This window comes from Tyto alba, unplaced genomic scaffold, assembly GCF_018691265.1.
Source record: "Tyto alba isolate M040663 unplaced genomic scaffold, T.alba_DEE_v4.0 Super-Scaffold_2, whole genome shotgun sequence".
NCBI lineage: Eukaryota > Metazoa > Chordata > Aves > Strigiformes > Tytonidae > Tyto > Tyto alba.
Window position 1 is genome coordinate 59,069,274 of NW_024881282.1, and position 17,162 is coordinate 59,086,435.

Here is a 17,162-nt window from a genome sequence, read left to right on the forward strand (position 1 = left end):
GCACATGTTTCTATGTTTAGAAAAATGAGAATATCTTCCATTTAACAGTAAAGCATTGAATATAGCGCTATGACACCAAAACACCTGTTAATTACAGATTGTTCCAAAATATGTGCTATTATGTTTCTCCTCTTTCTTCACACCCTAACCTTCCCCAAAAATAAAATACCCATGCTTTCTCATCTTTCACTCTCTGCTGCTGCTGTATATAACACCCCTCCAATTAATTGATGCCCTTTGTGTCATACAGGAAGAGTAGAGAACTCAGGGCCTACAAATGTTACTGGAGAAAACCTGGCAATCCAGATAAGAGTGAGGAGAAACCCTGTTCTCTCACTACACAGTAACACAGATCACAGCTGACATGACAGGATCTCCAGATACTAGAATTCTCTTATATGAAGAAACAAACTGCACAATTTCAAGAAGTTGACCTAGTACTTCTCTGCTTATACGCCTTTTAACATCTCTGAAATGTACTTTAAGGTACTGAATAAAAATATTAGAAATTGCTACAGAAGTTTAAGCATCTAATGAATTTTTATCCTTTAAAAGCATGGGTTATCGTATATGGAAGCTTGAAGAGTTTATCAACACTCATGCTGTTTATCCAATATTCTTCTAGGGATAGTACTGCTACTCAGAAATACTTGTGGAATACTAATTGTGTATTTACCTTAGAAAACTACTTACCTTTGGACATTTGGAATTTCTTGCAGTTTCAATCATAAGATTTGAGCCCATTTTTTCTCTACAAATAAGTGTAAAAAATTGAAAATGCTCCATCAGTTTAGCATGAACAGGACACAATTTTATCATCCTTAATTCTGAGAACTTTGCATTTAAAAACAGCAATGCTTGGATTTCACTTTAATAATTGGATTTCTATGGTTGACTTCAATGGACCAGTATTTCAAACCTTCTAGGCTGTGGAAAATAAGTCTGAAGAGTAATTGAGGTCTTGATTCAGTTACTCACTTCACATACTTAACCATAAATCATCAGGATTACTCAACTACTTTGTGAGAGGAGAATGAACTAATTTGCTACATTTAAGAATCAAAAAAATCAACATCTTTATTAAGCACTTTTACAGTAATTAAAATTACTCTCCTGAACTGTTACAAAAACAAAAGCTAAGGAAAGACAGACACCATTCTACATGATTTAGAAGACAGTGAAAACATTTACACATAATCTTCCATAACAGAAATTCCATATGCATTTAACATGCCTTTTTGAGGTAGAATTTTTTCATATGCATATATTTTTATAAATCTGACAGTGAAATCACACGAATGGTCAGCATTGTTATTTACCATACCATCAGCGTTAGGGTCAGTATTCTAATTATTAACTAGAAGGCAGCCTTCCTGCATAGTGCAGGAGACTGAAGGATATCAGCATGCTAGCCAATAATCTCGTATCAGCATCTATTTCAACTTGGATTTGCTTACAGTTGAGGTATAAAGCTCTACAGAGTGGGCGCTCATCCAAAACGATTCCAAACAGGCTTTTATTTAAATCAGCAAGTTTTCTTCCTCCCCTTGAACTTAGCCCACACAAACACAGGTGGTGCATCTACCTTATTCTGCAAAGATGGTTTTCAGTATCACCACATTTTTTAAGTAAGGTGATTCCATCTGTTTTTCAGAGGTTGCCCATCTATAGCTCACACTACTGCGACAGCAGGTAGTAGTGACTCCACTGTTAAAAACCAACACCTTTATCACTCTAATCAGGTCACAAGCTAAAAGAAGCTTTATATGTTACAATAGCAGTAGTCCTCAATGTAGGCTGTAAACTGTATTTGAAGATAGAACAATTAACTGTTCCACTAGTGGATATCTGTGCCCGAACAATGGCTGTGTACGTGTCCTTGAGAGGGAGGAATAAAGGGAGACAGTTTCTAGTCCTATGATTGAAGACTGCTGCTGACAATTCTTACATCAATAGTGCTGGTTTATTTTTCCCAATAAATGCATTAATTCCAGTCTCTCAGTCACCAGCGAGAAGGGGAGGAGTGCCATCTGCACTTACTAATCGATTACAGGAGACGAAGGCACACAGAACCATGAAATAGGAATATACAAAAATAAAAGATGAGACTGACAGAGGTGAGATATGAAAGACATCTACTGATTTGTATCACTTTCATCTACTTCTTCCTAAACATCTGTATTAGATATTTTTTCCCAAACCCCGAATACAAAGATTAAAAAAACTGTACAGCAATATCCACTGCTTTAGTACAGGAACTGTCAGACTGAATCATTATTTTCTCATGTTTCTTAGGAAGTCCAGGAACTGATGCTTCAGAGTAGGTACAAGAAATCCATTAACTATTATGCAGCTTTAGGCATTAAGGTCTAAAGAGAAAAGTTTACTATCACCTCCAAATTTATTTTAGTTTTGCTGCTAGCATTGATACTGTGATTGCATATTATATAAATGTCTTTTTCAAGCGTTACTGTTCAATTATTTTCTTTACTGAAGTCACAACACAGTTCCAGAGTTAATTCACATACTGTGTTAAAAGAGAAAGTCTCCTAATTCTAATTTTATTCAATAGTCACTTGTTCTTGAAAAGATGAGAATGGTAATTCTCAAGATATCTTATTATCTCAAATTACTGCTTTAACTTGTTTGCTTTTTTTAACAGTGAAGAGTCCTAATTCCTTTGTGTCAGTCATCTTTACATCACTGCCTATTTTTTACCAATCTTGCAACAGAAACATCATCTAAAAGGGGGTAACCGGGACTGTAAATAGTATTTTAAATTAAACTGTATTATGGATTAATATAATGCCATTATAGTATTTTCTGTATTTTCAGTCCCAACTGTCACACACTAAATTATCTCGTTTGACCACAAGCATACAGATGTTTCATTAAACTGTCCATGACAACACCCAAATCACTTCTGATATTAAAGGTAGCTTAAATGCTGTAAGCGTTTTACATTTTCCCAATCATGGGTTATTACTTTACACATAATTTTATTTGTTATCGTATTTTTCCCATGTATCTGCTTTGTTTGTATCTGTCTGTGACCTGTCCTCTAGACATGACCTACCTAAACAACACCTCTCCTTTACAAATGTTGCTCTTTCACTGCTTCAAGTCACTAATATTGCAACACTGTTTTCAGCAGTGCTATGAAAAACATATCGCCCACCGGATACTTAAAGGAACATTCTTATGGGCTACAGCCAGGGTGCAATCAAATAGTCTGGAGAAAGAGCATTCAATTTGGAAGGCAAAACTGTAACTTTTAGCCCCTTCCAACAACAACAAAAGTTCCAGGAAACTATCACATTTTTACGAAACCCACAGGAGAAACTTTTATTTCACATTTCATAAGGATACAGAACATTTCACTGATAACGCTGCAAAATCTGTTAAGTGTGTCTGGAGTGACTAACTAGTACAGAACGTGTTGTCTGCCTAGTCACTGGAGAGCAGTCACAATTTATACTTCAATATACACAACAAATACTGGTCTGCAGTATTATTACTTGTAATCCCAAACACATGCATTATCCATTTTCCTACCAACAGAGAACGCGTAACTTCTACCCTACCCTCTATAAGGTGCTTGACTGACTCTCAAGATTACTAACTCCCAGTATGGCATTGTAGTTAGCTTGTGAAAACCCCTAGCTGCTCACCAAATTTCTCCAGTAGTTTCTAAGAACTTATGAAAGAATAAAATTGTATATGTAAACTACAGTTGAAAGAAAACAGAAAACTTGGAACTGTAAGCTAGGTTCTTCTTACAAATGCACTTCAATATAGCATTATATAGACCGATGTATGGTAAATATACTTTTCTGCACAAAGTAATAAAAGTAACTGATTAAAAGCAGCCGTCAAATTGTATTTCAAGGAATACATAAGAAGAGTTAAAATAAACATACACATAAAAAATAAAAATCAATTCCCTACAGCACTGAGAATAAAAAGTTACTTAATCAAAATTAGTTGCATTTTTCTGAAATGGAATTTATAGTATGCCTCATGAATGCACACAACATTAGCCTAATGCAACATTAGCTTAATTATTTTCAATAAGAATACTTTCTGTCAAAGTAATACCATCAATATTGTGGTAGGTCTAAATGTATATTGCATGCCTGTATACTGCAAACAGATACTCTATTTTAAGGAAGACTGACAAGTCTAATACCATTTAAACAACCAAAAAAAAATAATCCATCCAGCACAAGGCTTTTAAATTTAAAACAAAATACAGTTTTCCCCTGCAATGACTGAAAGTTAGACCTGACCTTCTTATTGCCATAAAGAGATGCTATATAACCTTTCAATTCCCTTCTTAGTTGTAGGCTTCCATGCCACAAGGAAGCCTGCAGGAATCCCTGTTTCAGTAAAATGTTGTGTAGGCATAGCTTCAACACTGCAGAATTAGGTCAACAAAAAGTAATTTGTTCATCAGTAAACTTAAGTTTTTATTTAATCTACAGATAATATAGTAATTGCCTGGTTTCTATTCACTGCACAGGAGTGCTTTACCTCCCTAATGCATTTCGTGTAGCTGCAAAGAATAACAGTATTTTAAAGGCATGTAAAATACTTTCACATGAGGTAATTCTGATTTTCACAAGACTTCTCTTAGTTGGGCAGGGAAGGAAAAGAAGGACAGCAGAGAAAAAAATCTCTTTTCTAAAAGAAGAGGAACTCCAGATATCTGAGAAGAAAAACTTATGATACTAATTTGATAAACACACTTATTCCTGAAAACATCCAGGAGCACACAGGAGCTCTTGGAAGCCTCTCCACTTCAGCAAAAGAGTGAGATGCTCAAAACTCAGGCAGAACAGGTATTCCCACTATAACGTCCAGAAAAACTCTTTCAATCCTATAACACACATTAATCGTGTTCCCAGAGGAACTTTTAATTACTTGTCCAAAGAAACTTTTTACCATTTTGCATTTGCTTTCAGAGAAGGTTGTTTCAGTTCTTTCAGTAGCAGTGCCAGCTCACATTGTTTGGGAAACTATGACATTAGTTTGCTAAATATTACAAACAACAGAACGATCAATACAAGTACAGATAAATAAAACTAAGTAATAAAACTTGTAATATAATAATTTCTTCCAGTTACTTTTCTCAAATAGCCATTAATGCATTTGTATACATATCTATGAAGAAATACTATTTCACAGGCAACTCTGACACTGCAGATAGCTTTTCATTGCAATCCTTACAGCTCATTTTTCTTTTCAAAGAATGGTGCAAAGGACAAATCCCTTCAATATAGCAGCTACGATTAAAAATCCCTACTACAGCACATCATTTCTCATCATGTCTCCTATAAGAAAAAAGGCACAGCAGGTGGCTAGTAAAATTTGTAGCAGATCTATAATGAGTCAGATCAAGCAGAGCTGGCAAGCATACAGGAATATAATCAGAAATCAGTGCAATAAAGCTCACTTTATTCTCCAGAAACAGAAATCATTACATTAAAGGCTTTAAATGTTTTGGTAAACATGAAAACAGCTATTTCAAAAGATAAGAGTATATGCTAATCCTTTCTAGTTGTTTTAAGAATTTTCTTAACAGTGAAACATTAACAAAGCTGAAGGCTCTCACACATTATGCTAATTATTTTTCACCTGATCATTTTTTACTTACTTGAGCAGTTTTTCCCATATATCACTATCATAAAAGGCATGGCTCCAACCCATTTTGACTGTTCCAACAATGACATTCTGCTTAAAAACATCTGATCCTAATTTGCGATACAGTTCTTCACAATCATCCAGAGGGATATGGAACAAACCCAACATAAAAGCTAATATAGCTCCTGAAAAAGAAATATTTTGAAATGTAAATTATAGCCTGGAGTAAAATTATCAAGATGGATTACCATTTAGTGTAGTTCATAGGTTAGCAAAATATCTGTCTTGAAAAGGGAAGATTAACTGACATTTATATCACTAAATTCCTGTTCAGAGATCACAAGCTACGTTTTAAAAGGACATATAGAAGATAGAAAGAGTCTACTTTCAAAACCAGAACTAAATTGAAAAATGACATTATTTCACTTTTTGCAGATTTAATCCCTGCAAACAAGGATATGGCAGAAAGCAAATTAAATCCACTGCTTTATCTGAAAAGAGAAATGAATAAGACAAATCTATTTAAAAATGTATTTGGAGCATTACTTGCTATCTGGTTAAGTGAGTCGGTAAAGGAAGATTCTAGGAAAATTCTGTAAAAAGAAGAGAGTTCTGACTACTTCGGAATAAATTTGGTTGCAACCATTTACAATTAGTCACTCATACATGCTGCCATCTAGTGTGTGCCTAAAAAAATTATGACCTATCCTTGTAGGAACAAAACAACAGTATCCAAAAAGCATGGTTGCAGAATACCATTCAAAAGACTGTGGAAAAATATGATTGATGTATCACTACAATTCTTAGATATATTAAACTGAAAGGGACATATACAACCTTTATATCTAATTGTGCAATACTATGAGGACATGTAATTAAGTATTAGGAATAATTACGACACATTGATTTTTCCCAATTTGGAAATGAATGCAATAGGTTTGAATAAGATTAATTTGAAAAGCAGTAAATTCTTGAAACATAGTAAGAATAAAACACATATGCAGGAAGAAATACATAAAGAAAGTTACAGATGGCTTTAAAGGAAACATGACTTCCAAGCTTCCCTCAGTCTCACAAACCCCACCATGATAGCTTAGTGTCAGTGGATTGATGGTCTCAAATTTTTTAAAATGCAGCACACATGCTTAGTATAACCTGGGCCTACTTGACACATCAAGGTTTCATCAAGAGAAATTTACTCAACCATCAAATCACCAAACACCTGTTTTCAGCACAGACCAAAAATCCAGCAGCAGAGAAATGCCATTTTCCTGAGTCATGCAAATCCTTTGCTACCTTCTTTTCTTCTTAACTCTCCAGCACCAATTCTACAATACCATGCATTTGCTATTTTGGTGAACAGTTTCAAAGATGAAGAGCCAAAATTCATACCAAATGCACACTCATTTTCACTTCACCTCCTAAGAAAGAACACCAAAAACCACAGTCTGCATCGACACACAAGTGGCAGTAGATAATATCAGAGTCAAGGTACACACTAAAGGGCTTGGCTGAAACCTGCTGAATGGTAACAAGACACTCGCAGGAGAGTAAGGCCCAAATCAAATATATAGTGCAGGCTCTATCAGACAGTCCAGTGAAAATAGTTTCTGATGCTTCTATCACCTCCTGCTCTGTATCACAGACCTCTACACTCCAGACACCATCTCAGCCTCGACAGCCAACACTTCAGGAGGAAAAAATACCTAAACAAACTCTGGGAGTCAAAGTAGCATATCTTGAAGAACACAGGGATACAGCTGTCTACTAAGACACAAGATAGGCAAGAATATAACCTGAAAGACAAAAGTATTCCCTTCTTTATCAGTACTAGTCAGACTTCAGCTGAAGTGCTATACCTCAACCTGAATGACATTCTTCAAAAAAGACATGGACCAATTGAGAAAAAGAAAAATCACACAAAAACATCCTCCCAAAACAATCACAGGTCAAGGAAATCAGTCTGTAAAGGCTATGACAAAAGCCTTTAAACGCACAGAAGGCTGCTGCAAAGAGAACAGAAAGAATGTGTTATCTATGTTCATGGGGAGTCAGGACAAGGGGAAACAAATTTGAACTGCAACAGGAAGATCCACATTAAACATCTGGATTTTTTCACCAAATGGAAAGAGAGCAAAGCACTAGCACAGATTTTTCTGAAAAGGTCTGACATGATTCAAAATCTTAGAAAATTGTCAATAGTGGAATACACACAGCTGCTCCTTCTGTTGGGAAATGAGATAACCTCCTAAGGATGCTTCCAGCTCTACAATACAATGACTTGACTTATTCATGAGTCCTCCTGAAAAAAATACTTCTTCCATCAGAAAGATTTTCAAAATGCATTTCAAAACTGGAAAGACATCATAAGCAAAAAAAATCAACAGGAGGAGATGCCAGCTTTGTTTAAGGAGGCTCCTCATCTGCACATTACTGAAAGCACTAGCTCTATGCTGTTCTTAACAAACTGGGATGAATATTTTGGGAGAATATCCTTATGTGAAGTCCTTATGCAAACTTCACATACATCCAAAACTATATGATCAAAGAGACCTGTACAATTCAGATGTCTTTGTAGTACATTGCACTGGAAAACAGTATGCTTAGAGCACGTTTGATCACAGTATGTCAATGATCAAATCCCTCATACGATGCATCTGAATGTCACTAATTACTAGCTCAGTACAGAAATTTGAGAAAAAAATGTATTTTTAAAATTCTTGGAGCAGGCCAGCATATTTGAAAATGTGGTAGTATGCACTTTGCTGATCACATACTCTTGATGTTATAAACTGCTCCCTGTGACTGAATTGTAAGTGCACCACTATTGAAAAGTACCTTTGATGTACTGGGAGATGACATGAGCAGTGAAAAGAACTTACAAGCCACATCCACAGCATATCTGCAGAGAAGTTGTCCACAGTGGGTTAAGTGCTCTGGGCATATATGAAAGCATGTCATACTCTAGAGAAGTGACAATCACCCTCACTTACAGAACTCCCAGCAGCTCAGTTCATGGGGCAATGGCACCTCCTCCTCTCAACTGCCTTGTTTTCATCTTTGGATTTTTGCACAGAACAGGCACAAACCCAATACAGAACTTACATTAACTTGGTTCCCCATAAAAAAAGTTCAATGGCCATCACTGTATTGTATGTGCTTGCAGATCTTCTGGTGCTTCCATGCCCAGGTATTGTGCTCAGCAACTGGCAAGTGACCCAAGTATGCTGAGCTCATTACAGCATCATTATAGTGATCTTTCTCTGTGACTGCCTACATTTACACCCTATGAGGACCAGTGAAGAGAAGTACAGGGAAGCTAACTACAAAGACAGACTCTGTGATTCTGAATTCACAGCAAACTGATTATTGCTAAACCTCAAAGGCAAAACAGCTAAACAAGAGATATGAAAAGCATATCAGGGAAAAAAAAAAAAAAAAAGAAAAAAAAAAGAGAATCGTAATGGACAAGAGGCATTCTTCCTATCATTTGATGCATCAGTCCAGCTTCTGCAAACTGAACACAAACTGAAATGGTAAAGCACACTGCTAGCACACACTGACAGGTATGTATAACCTCTCCCAGCCATGTCTTGTTACCCTTTATTGCAAGCTGGACTACTGCAGACAACAGCTCGATAGCATAAACAAAGCTTAAAAGAGCAGGTTAAGTACTTACTACCAGTTACAAAATCTGGTGAAGAATAAAGTTAGTTCTAATCAGAGTAGTGGGATCGAATTAAGAACACCAGGCCTTTCAATCAAAGATAAAATACCTTTATTAAGGCTGACAGAGACATTAGAGAAGTGTTTTGTAGTGAAACTATCTTCCAAAGAAACAACCACTTCTAAATTAACTAACAAAGGATTCTTTTCAAAGACTATTAAAAATGTAAAGCAGGGAACTATATTGTGCCCACAAACAAATTCTTTCTGGTAGACCTAAACATTCTCCTCTTCTCTACTATTTTGAGCCTATTAAGCAGATCTCTGGAAACATGAACATTATACCTACTCATGGTGATCTGCATTTAATGTTATTTCTGAATTAAACCGTATGGAATAGAAGTATAGTGCAAAAAAAAAATTGAAGAATGTGCGTGTCTAAAGGAAACTGAACTACAACGTATCTCTTATGTCAGAAATCAGCATTATGCTGCTACTGCTCTAGCATCATTTCTGAAAGAGATGACTGTCTTTCTAAAAGAAACTTACGCTTTAGTGTTTCCTGCTTCCTAGGGAGGAGTAACATCATTGAGTCACAAGAGTAATTAAGGCTGGGAGGAACCTCTAGAGGTCATCTAGTCCAACCTCTAGTTAAAACAGGTTCAATTAGAACAAGTTACTCAGGACCTGTTTGGTTGAGTTGAGTATCTCCAGGGATGGAGATTCCACAGCCTGTTCAGGCAACTCCTTTCCACTGTCTGACCATCATTGCAAGGAAAACATGATTCCTTATACCCAATTGTAACTTCCTGTATTCCAACTTCTCTGTTGGCTTTTCTCCTATCATAATGCACACTCAGGAAGAGTCTAGCTCCATCTTCTCTGTATTTTCCCATTACTTGAAACAGCAATAAGGCTTCTCCTTAACCTTCTCCAGGCTGAATAAACCCAGTTTTTGCACTCTCTCCCTATATATGTCATGAGCTCCAGTCCCCTGAACATCTCTTGGCCCTGTGCCAGATGCACTCAGCATATATGAAAACATATCCAACAGATTAAGGGTTTACTGAGGAGTTTGAAACTAGACAAAAACTGGCCAAACAGAGGCCCGTAATCTGTTGGGTATGTTCTTGTGCATACAAGCCAGTATGCGGTCAGCTTGCTTTGCTGCAGGGGTACACTGATGATTCATGTTCAACAAGACCACGTCTTTTTCTGCACAGCTGGTTTCTAGCCAGTCAGCCCACCTCAGATGAAGGGCTTTGTATGTGGCTTTATTCAACCTTAGGTGGTTCCTGTCAAGCCATTTCTCCAGCCTGTACAGGCCAATCCAAACAGAGGGCACCTCTGTACTGACCACTTCCTCTAATTTAGATCATCCAAGACCTTGCTGCAGGCACACTCTGTCACACTGTGCAGGTCATTAATAAAGACAGAAAAACTTACTGGCCCAGTATCAGTCCCTGAAGGATGTTACCTTAGTTTTCTGTAATGCCCCATAAAAGTCTAAGAGATTTGTATCTGGGTGCAAAATGAAGGTTTCACATTCACTGAAAAAATGACAAATTAGTTTTAAGTTAAAAGCATATCATGAATCACCCAAAGTTCTTACTCAGAAGAAAAAAGACTTTAGAAATCATACCTGTACTTTCCCAGATTATACTCAAAGTAAAAAAACAGCAAGTTCTACAAAATCTACATTTATTCTCAGACTTTGTTTACTATATTGATAGCAAAATTCCAACTTATGTTTTAACAATTACCTGTGCTTACACCACATATGTAGTCAAAAAGTTGATGAACAGGCTTTCCAGTTAGTTCTTCCAGTTTCCGTAAAGTCTGAAGTGCAACTAAACCCCTGAAACACAAGAATTCCCTTTACATACAATGGCAGTCTTATCTTACATAGCTCTAATTAAGCCCATCTTTGCTTAATTATAACTAATTATAATCACGTAACTACAACAGTAAGAATCCTGAATACTTCAAGGAATGAAAGAATAGCAGAATACAAAAATGGAATGATCAATACTAAATATAACTGACATACTCAGGTATATCAAAAATAGTACTCAACAGCTGCAGCCATACTGTTGTTTTGTAGGAAAGGCTCAGGGACGATCATCTTCTGTGGCTGTAGACTCAGGACAGATTTTAGCTGCATCTATACCACTCAGCACTTAAAGTTTGGGTTTAACATGGCTATATAATGCCCCTTGGGGCACAGTAGTTTTTTGTCTGTGTTTTTTTTTTTTTTTTTGCCTCAATTCAATGTGCCTGAAGTAATGGGAGAGATGCATTCCACATCACCAAACTTAGGCTTCTATAGCATGAAACACAGTATCCGGCACGCAGAGGCAGTGACTCTGCTGGGCTAGAGCTAGAGAACTGCATGTGACAAAAGAAGCACCAAACCATCTTGCCAACACATTCTGCTGAGCACGGCACCACCCGCATGGTGCATCCAAATCTGTCCCAGCTTGTGCGAAGAGGAGTTGCCAACCCAGGCCAAAACTATAACCAGCTGAACACCACCAATTAAGTGGCACAGCAGCCAGTAGTCAGTACGCAGGCTTACTCTCTGGACTTGCTTCATTTAGTGTCATAGATAGAGATACTGCTTTCTAAAGGTAAGGTGTCTTATGATGTTATTCCCCTAGAAATCTAACAAGAAAAATTAACACACTTTATTTATACATACAGGCATCATGCCATCATCTGTGAAACATCCTCCTTTCTACTTTGTAAAATCTTTATGGTTTACCATGAACTTTTGGAAATACAAACGTTGAAGTTGTAACATACACTTACTCATTGAAGGCAACGTACTTTGATGCAAGTAAAGAAATACTATGGGGAAACAACAAGTTTGTGAAACTGTATTCCTGCAATGACTTCATACTTGACTTTCTACCAATAAAGATTTGTAAATCAGTAAATATTTACCAACAAGATTTCTTCAAATATGTCTGAAAACACAGCTTTTAGTAAACATCAGACTTCAAATTTAATGAATAGGCTTTTGCTACTACTCTTTACAAATTATGGTAGGTGCATAAATTCACGTAGAACTAGAGGACGTGTAATTAAGGACATGTGGTGCACAAATTAAATAAAAAAAAAAGCATTAGTTGTATAAGAAATAAAAATCAACAGCATGGATAGCTTTCACCACTAGCCTATTCATTCTTTCATATGAGACTAGTCCTGCTAAGGCAGGTCACCCTCCATAGAAGTACAAGACAACACAATCGTAACAGTATAAACTATTTCTAGCATTTCACAATAATTTTGTATTTCTGAGATTAAACTTGTGAGCACATTAACTCAACTAACCATTTAATTTACTTCCAAAAGGCGAATGAGACAATCCAAGCGCTTAAGTGTGTAACCAACTTTAAATGGGTAATTTCAGTGTCATAGGACTATAAATGCATAGAAATTTAAGCACAAATGCATACAAAAATAATACCCATCACTTGGACAGTCAAATGTAACACAACTGTAAATCATAAATTGCATCTTTGGGCATAAGCTTATCAAAGAGAAACAAAAATTTTGAGTTACAGTATGGAAAAGGCTACAAGTATATAAATAAACCAGAGGTTTTACCTTGTTCCTCCTCCATCAATAGCAAGGACTCGAATTCCCCAGCCTTTCACAGGGTCTGTATATCCAATTATAGCTAAAGTCTCTCTAACGGCAGCCTGAAGACTTTCGTCATTTGCCTGTCTCAGTCGCAATAGGCACGGGATTAATTTTTCCTATTGATAAATACAAAGATACTTAATTCTAGATATATGTTTATACCAAAATAATCCATGCTTAAATTTACTGGTCTGGCATTTAAGTATACAAGTAATATATTAGTTAAACTCAGAGGAAAACTTCCTTAAATCTGTATTCACCCATCTCTCTCTCTCTAACAAGGGAAAGGACGGACTCCAATATTATATTGTACACATCTTGCTAAAGTAGCTACCTATCAGAATTAAACAATCAAGGTGAAACGTAAAACTTACAAATAGCTAGAAAAGCTGTGTTTACCAGCAGTTTGGTTTTACTGACTTTTACTATCTCATTGGCCAAATATAAACTCAAGTATGGAGCACACCAAGTACAGCTAAAAGCCCACATTTTGCAGAATAAGTATCACACTGCTTCAAAACAGGAAATGTCTTCCACGTACACTAATATTAAAACAAAACAAAAATTCAGATTCTTCCTCACACTGAATAATTTTAAAATGTACAATTATTATCACAAATATACAGAGTATTATAATCAAGATGAGAATAGTGAGTGTACCCTTTCATAATAAAGTAATTCACATCTATTTATGTGGATGCCTGACTTGTACCCCGCCCGGATGATTCATCTGGCCTGCACTCCATTCCCAAAGATCTCTTTTCCAGAAATCCTACAATCTACGTCACACCTCTGTCACATCTTATGGAAAAAGGCACAAGACTAAAAATGCTGTGATTTGGCTAGTAATGCTAGAATAGTCTACCACCCACCTCCTGTCCCCTCACTGCAGGAAAGAGAATAAGACTAATTACATGAACTTATTTGATGGTTATACTCCACTCGTCATCTCTCCTCGAAGGAAGCATGCAAACAAGCATAAAAACTGTTGTGCACATGCAGATCAACTGTACCGTACACTCCCAACTGGTCGATTGCGACAGAGGACACAGTGTACGACCTTTGTCTACCACTAGAACAAGCTATACTATCTATCCACATGACAATGCTGTGGGCTTCTAAATTAAACACTGCAATCTTAAGAGCCTTTAGCTAAACTACTGATCGTTTGGCGTATGAATTTGCTTGAACCAGCTAAAAAAATAGCTATAAAAAGAAACATTCACATTGTAATCTTTACAAATAGAAAATATGACTGGCCCACAAAAGCACAGAAGAAACTTTTATGCTATTCCGTGTCAAATATCTGTCAGTTATTTTTTGTCTAAGCATAAAGACTGCACCTTAATTGCAACTCCTCTGCTCTCTGGAAATTCTAGAAGATGATAGGTCAGCTCTTCAACCCTGCTGATACAGACTCTTCGATTAGAGGATCTTCGCAGGGCTTGCACTAAAGCTCGAGTCCTGTTATCAATACTTACTCTTGCAATAATCTAAAAAAAGACAGAGTTATACAAATAACATAAAAATTACTGTAAGAAATGTGTAAGACTTATCAAGACTATTCCAAACTTATTTTAAGATTTCTCAGAAGTAATGAACAGCATGTTGTAACAGAGATCTGCTACAGGCTCCAAGTAAGCATTGCTTAAACGTAAACAGGCAACTTTTTTATTCTTTGTTTACTAGAAAAATACATAAAGGCAGCTCGCAGCAATAACACACCGAACAAACACGTATCAGCATGTACTCATGTATTTTCAGAGCAACTCTGAAATGACAGTATTTGGACCATAAGGTTACTATAACTACAACCAAAACAAAGCAACTGGATCTCTCTATATTTATGTACTCTTTCCACATGTATGTGAACTAAATATATGTATATACTACACACACACATATGTGTATATACATATATATACTTTATACATAAACTTATATTTACATATTACAAGAAGTATATATACGTATGCATATATACTTATGTATATAATATATACTTATATAAGTATGTATATACATACTTATATACATTTACACACGTCACATATGCATATACATACTTATATAGACACATATATAAATATACACTTATACATGTATAATATATACTTATATATGTGTAAGTGTATGTATGTAAGTACATATATGCACTTACAAGTGTATATGTATGTATATATACTTAAAGTACATAAACTATATATGTACATAGTTTCTATATATGTGCATATAAGTATATACTTATATGTATGTACATATGTAAATGTATGTGTACATATATGTACTTATATGTATGTAAATACACACATAGGTATATAGTTATTCATGTAAGTATGTGCATATATATGCATATGTAAGTTTACTTGTAGGTACATACACACATATATACACGCAGAAATAATATAGAGAGGTAGCACTACACAAAGACTTACCTTTTCTCTCTGAAGAGACAAATGCTTTTCCCGCTCTTCTGTGGTCTTAGCCTCTTTCACTTTGTCCTCTTCATCCTTCTCAAGCACTTCTGGCTCTTTACTCTTTTCTTGTGAAACAACTTTTGTATCGGATCTTAACTTGGGAACCAACCCACCAATGTAACTGTCTACAAAAGCTTGTACACTGTTACTGGGAGATGAAAGAAAGTTTGCAATGCTTTTTTTAGTGGAAATAGGAAGAGCAGTATTTGTCTTTTCAGCACCCAGATTCTCTGCTTCATGAGCTAGAGCAGCTGCTGAATCCGCTGTCTTTTCTTCACTCATTACAGTATCTTCTGATGAATCAAGCTTATCTCTCTCTTCACTTTTAGAGTCCTGTAATAAAGCATTCCTTTTTTTCTCTTGATCCATAACAGACTTATTATTAAAGTACCAGTTGATATGATCAGCTATGAAGTTGTAAGTCTCTCCAAAATTTGTAGAAAAGTAGCTTACATGAAAAAGGTAGTTTTCAGTAGACGCTGAATCTTCTGGAGAATCTTGATAAGTGCCACTTGAGCTTACCAACATAGAGTCCAAGTTCTTATTTGCACACGTGGATTTCTTTGCAGCTGGGCCTCTGTCGCAATCCTCCCAAGTTCTGGCATCTGTGACTTGTTTATCATTTTCTAGATTTGCATTGGTGTTACTTGCATCTGCATTACTTTTATTTGCTTTTCCCAGAGTACCTGAGTGTGACTTTAATTGAGCTATCCGTGAAACCAGTTCACTGTGAGTGCCAGACACTGCCTTTGAAACAGATTCTAGAGTATTCCTAATTCGTGACATGCGATTGCTCACTTTTGTAAGTCCTTTGGAAGAAGAAGTTAATAGTTTAGAAACTCTGTAGTATAAAAAGTCATGGCTGTAAATGTATTTATTATACCAAAATGTTCTGCTTCTGGCCCATTTACACCGAGGCTCACTTGTATGAAAAACTCTCGGGTGAACGGCATGATTTATCCTCCAGCAAACTTTAGGTCTATACAAATACAGGTATTTGTTTCTTTGCTTCCACCAAAGACTTTTTGGGTTAATCACAAAGAACAAATATGCGTCTAAAGATAAATGAACTGTCATTACTTATAAATAATTACACCTTTTCTATGTTGCTTGCCTACTTCATTGCAGAAAATATTTCAATAAATAAGTCTTGTACCACGGTGCTATCTGAAAAAGAAAAAACACAACATTGGAAACGCCAAACCAGTAACAAGTTAAACTAAAATCACAGAGATGCCTAAAGCAGATGCAGCTTATTTATTCTCCCAGTGAAGACAGATGAACACTCAAATCAAATAATCTCATAGGGATATTTACTGCTCAGCACATTTGGTGGTGTCATCCATCCCAACATTTTCATTTCAACATATTATTCCTTAAAGGCCAGTTTAAGTCTACCTTGAGCAATATGTGACACTTGTCCAAAGCATTTAATGACACATAGAAAACTGCTTGCCAAATAAGAGAACATTGTATCTCTTTAGCAGACTATCTAGTAGAGACTGAATTTCAAATTAAACTATCATTACATTACCATCCCCCTGCAGAACTCCTCCCAGAGGAGAAAGGCCACCAATTCTTTGAGCAAAGCTTCTCTATAAAGCCACAAGCTCACTGAAACGTTGCTACCCTAAAAGCTGAAGGGCAGTATATAATCCTTATTCCGCAAACAAAGATGTTTCTGGGGTAGATCACAGTTTGATACAACATACAAGGAGCTGTGCTGCG

At 36.1% G+C, this 17,162-nt stretch overlaps 1 protein-coding gene across 3 annotated transcripts in view; it reads right to left on the bottom strand.

Moving 5' to 3' along the window:
• The window catches only part of PNPLA8 (patatin like phospholipase domain containing 8), a 42,492-nt gene that overhangs the window by 24,558 nt on the left and 772 nt on the right, over positions 1–17,162 (bottom strand). For 2 of the 3 annotated variants that reach the window (XM_042792467.1, XM_032999840.2), the window contains exons 2-7: positions 15,393–16,601; positions 14,301–14,450; positions 12,922–13,073; positions 11,073–11,167; positions 5,657–5,828; positions 694–751 (exon numbers count right to left, since the gene is read on the bottom strand). In XM_042792467.1, the coding sequence (XP_042648401.1) occupies positions 694–751; positions 5,657–5,828; positions 11,073–11,167; positions 12,922–13,073; positions 14,301–14,450; positions 15,393–16,511 (1,746 nt within the window). In that variant the 5' untranslated portion in view covers positions 16,512–16,601. The remainder of the gene's footprint in view (positions 1–693; positions 752–5,656; positions 5,829–11,072; positions 11,168–12,921; positions 13,074–14,300; positions 14,451–15,392; positions 16,602–17,162) is intronic. The other variant, XM_042792468.1, reaches the window with a different exon arrangement.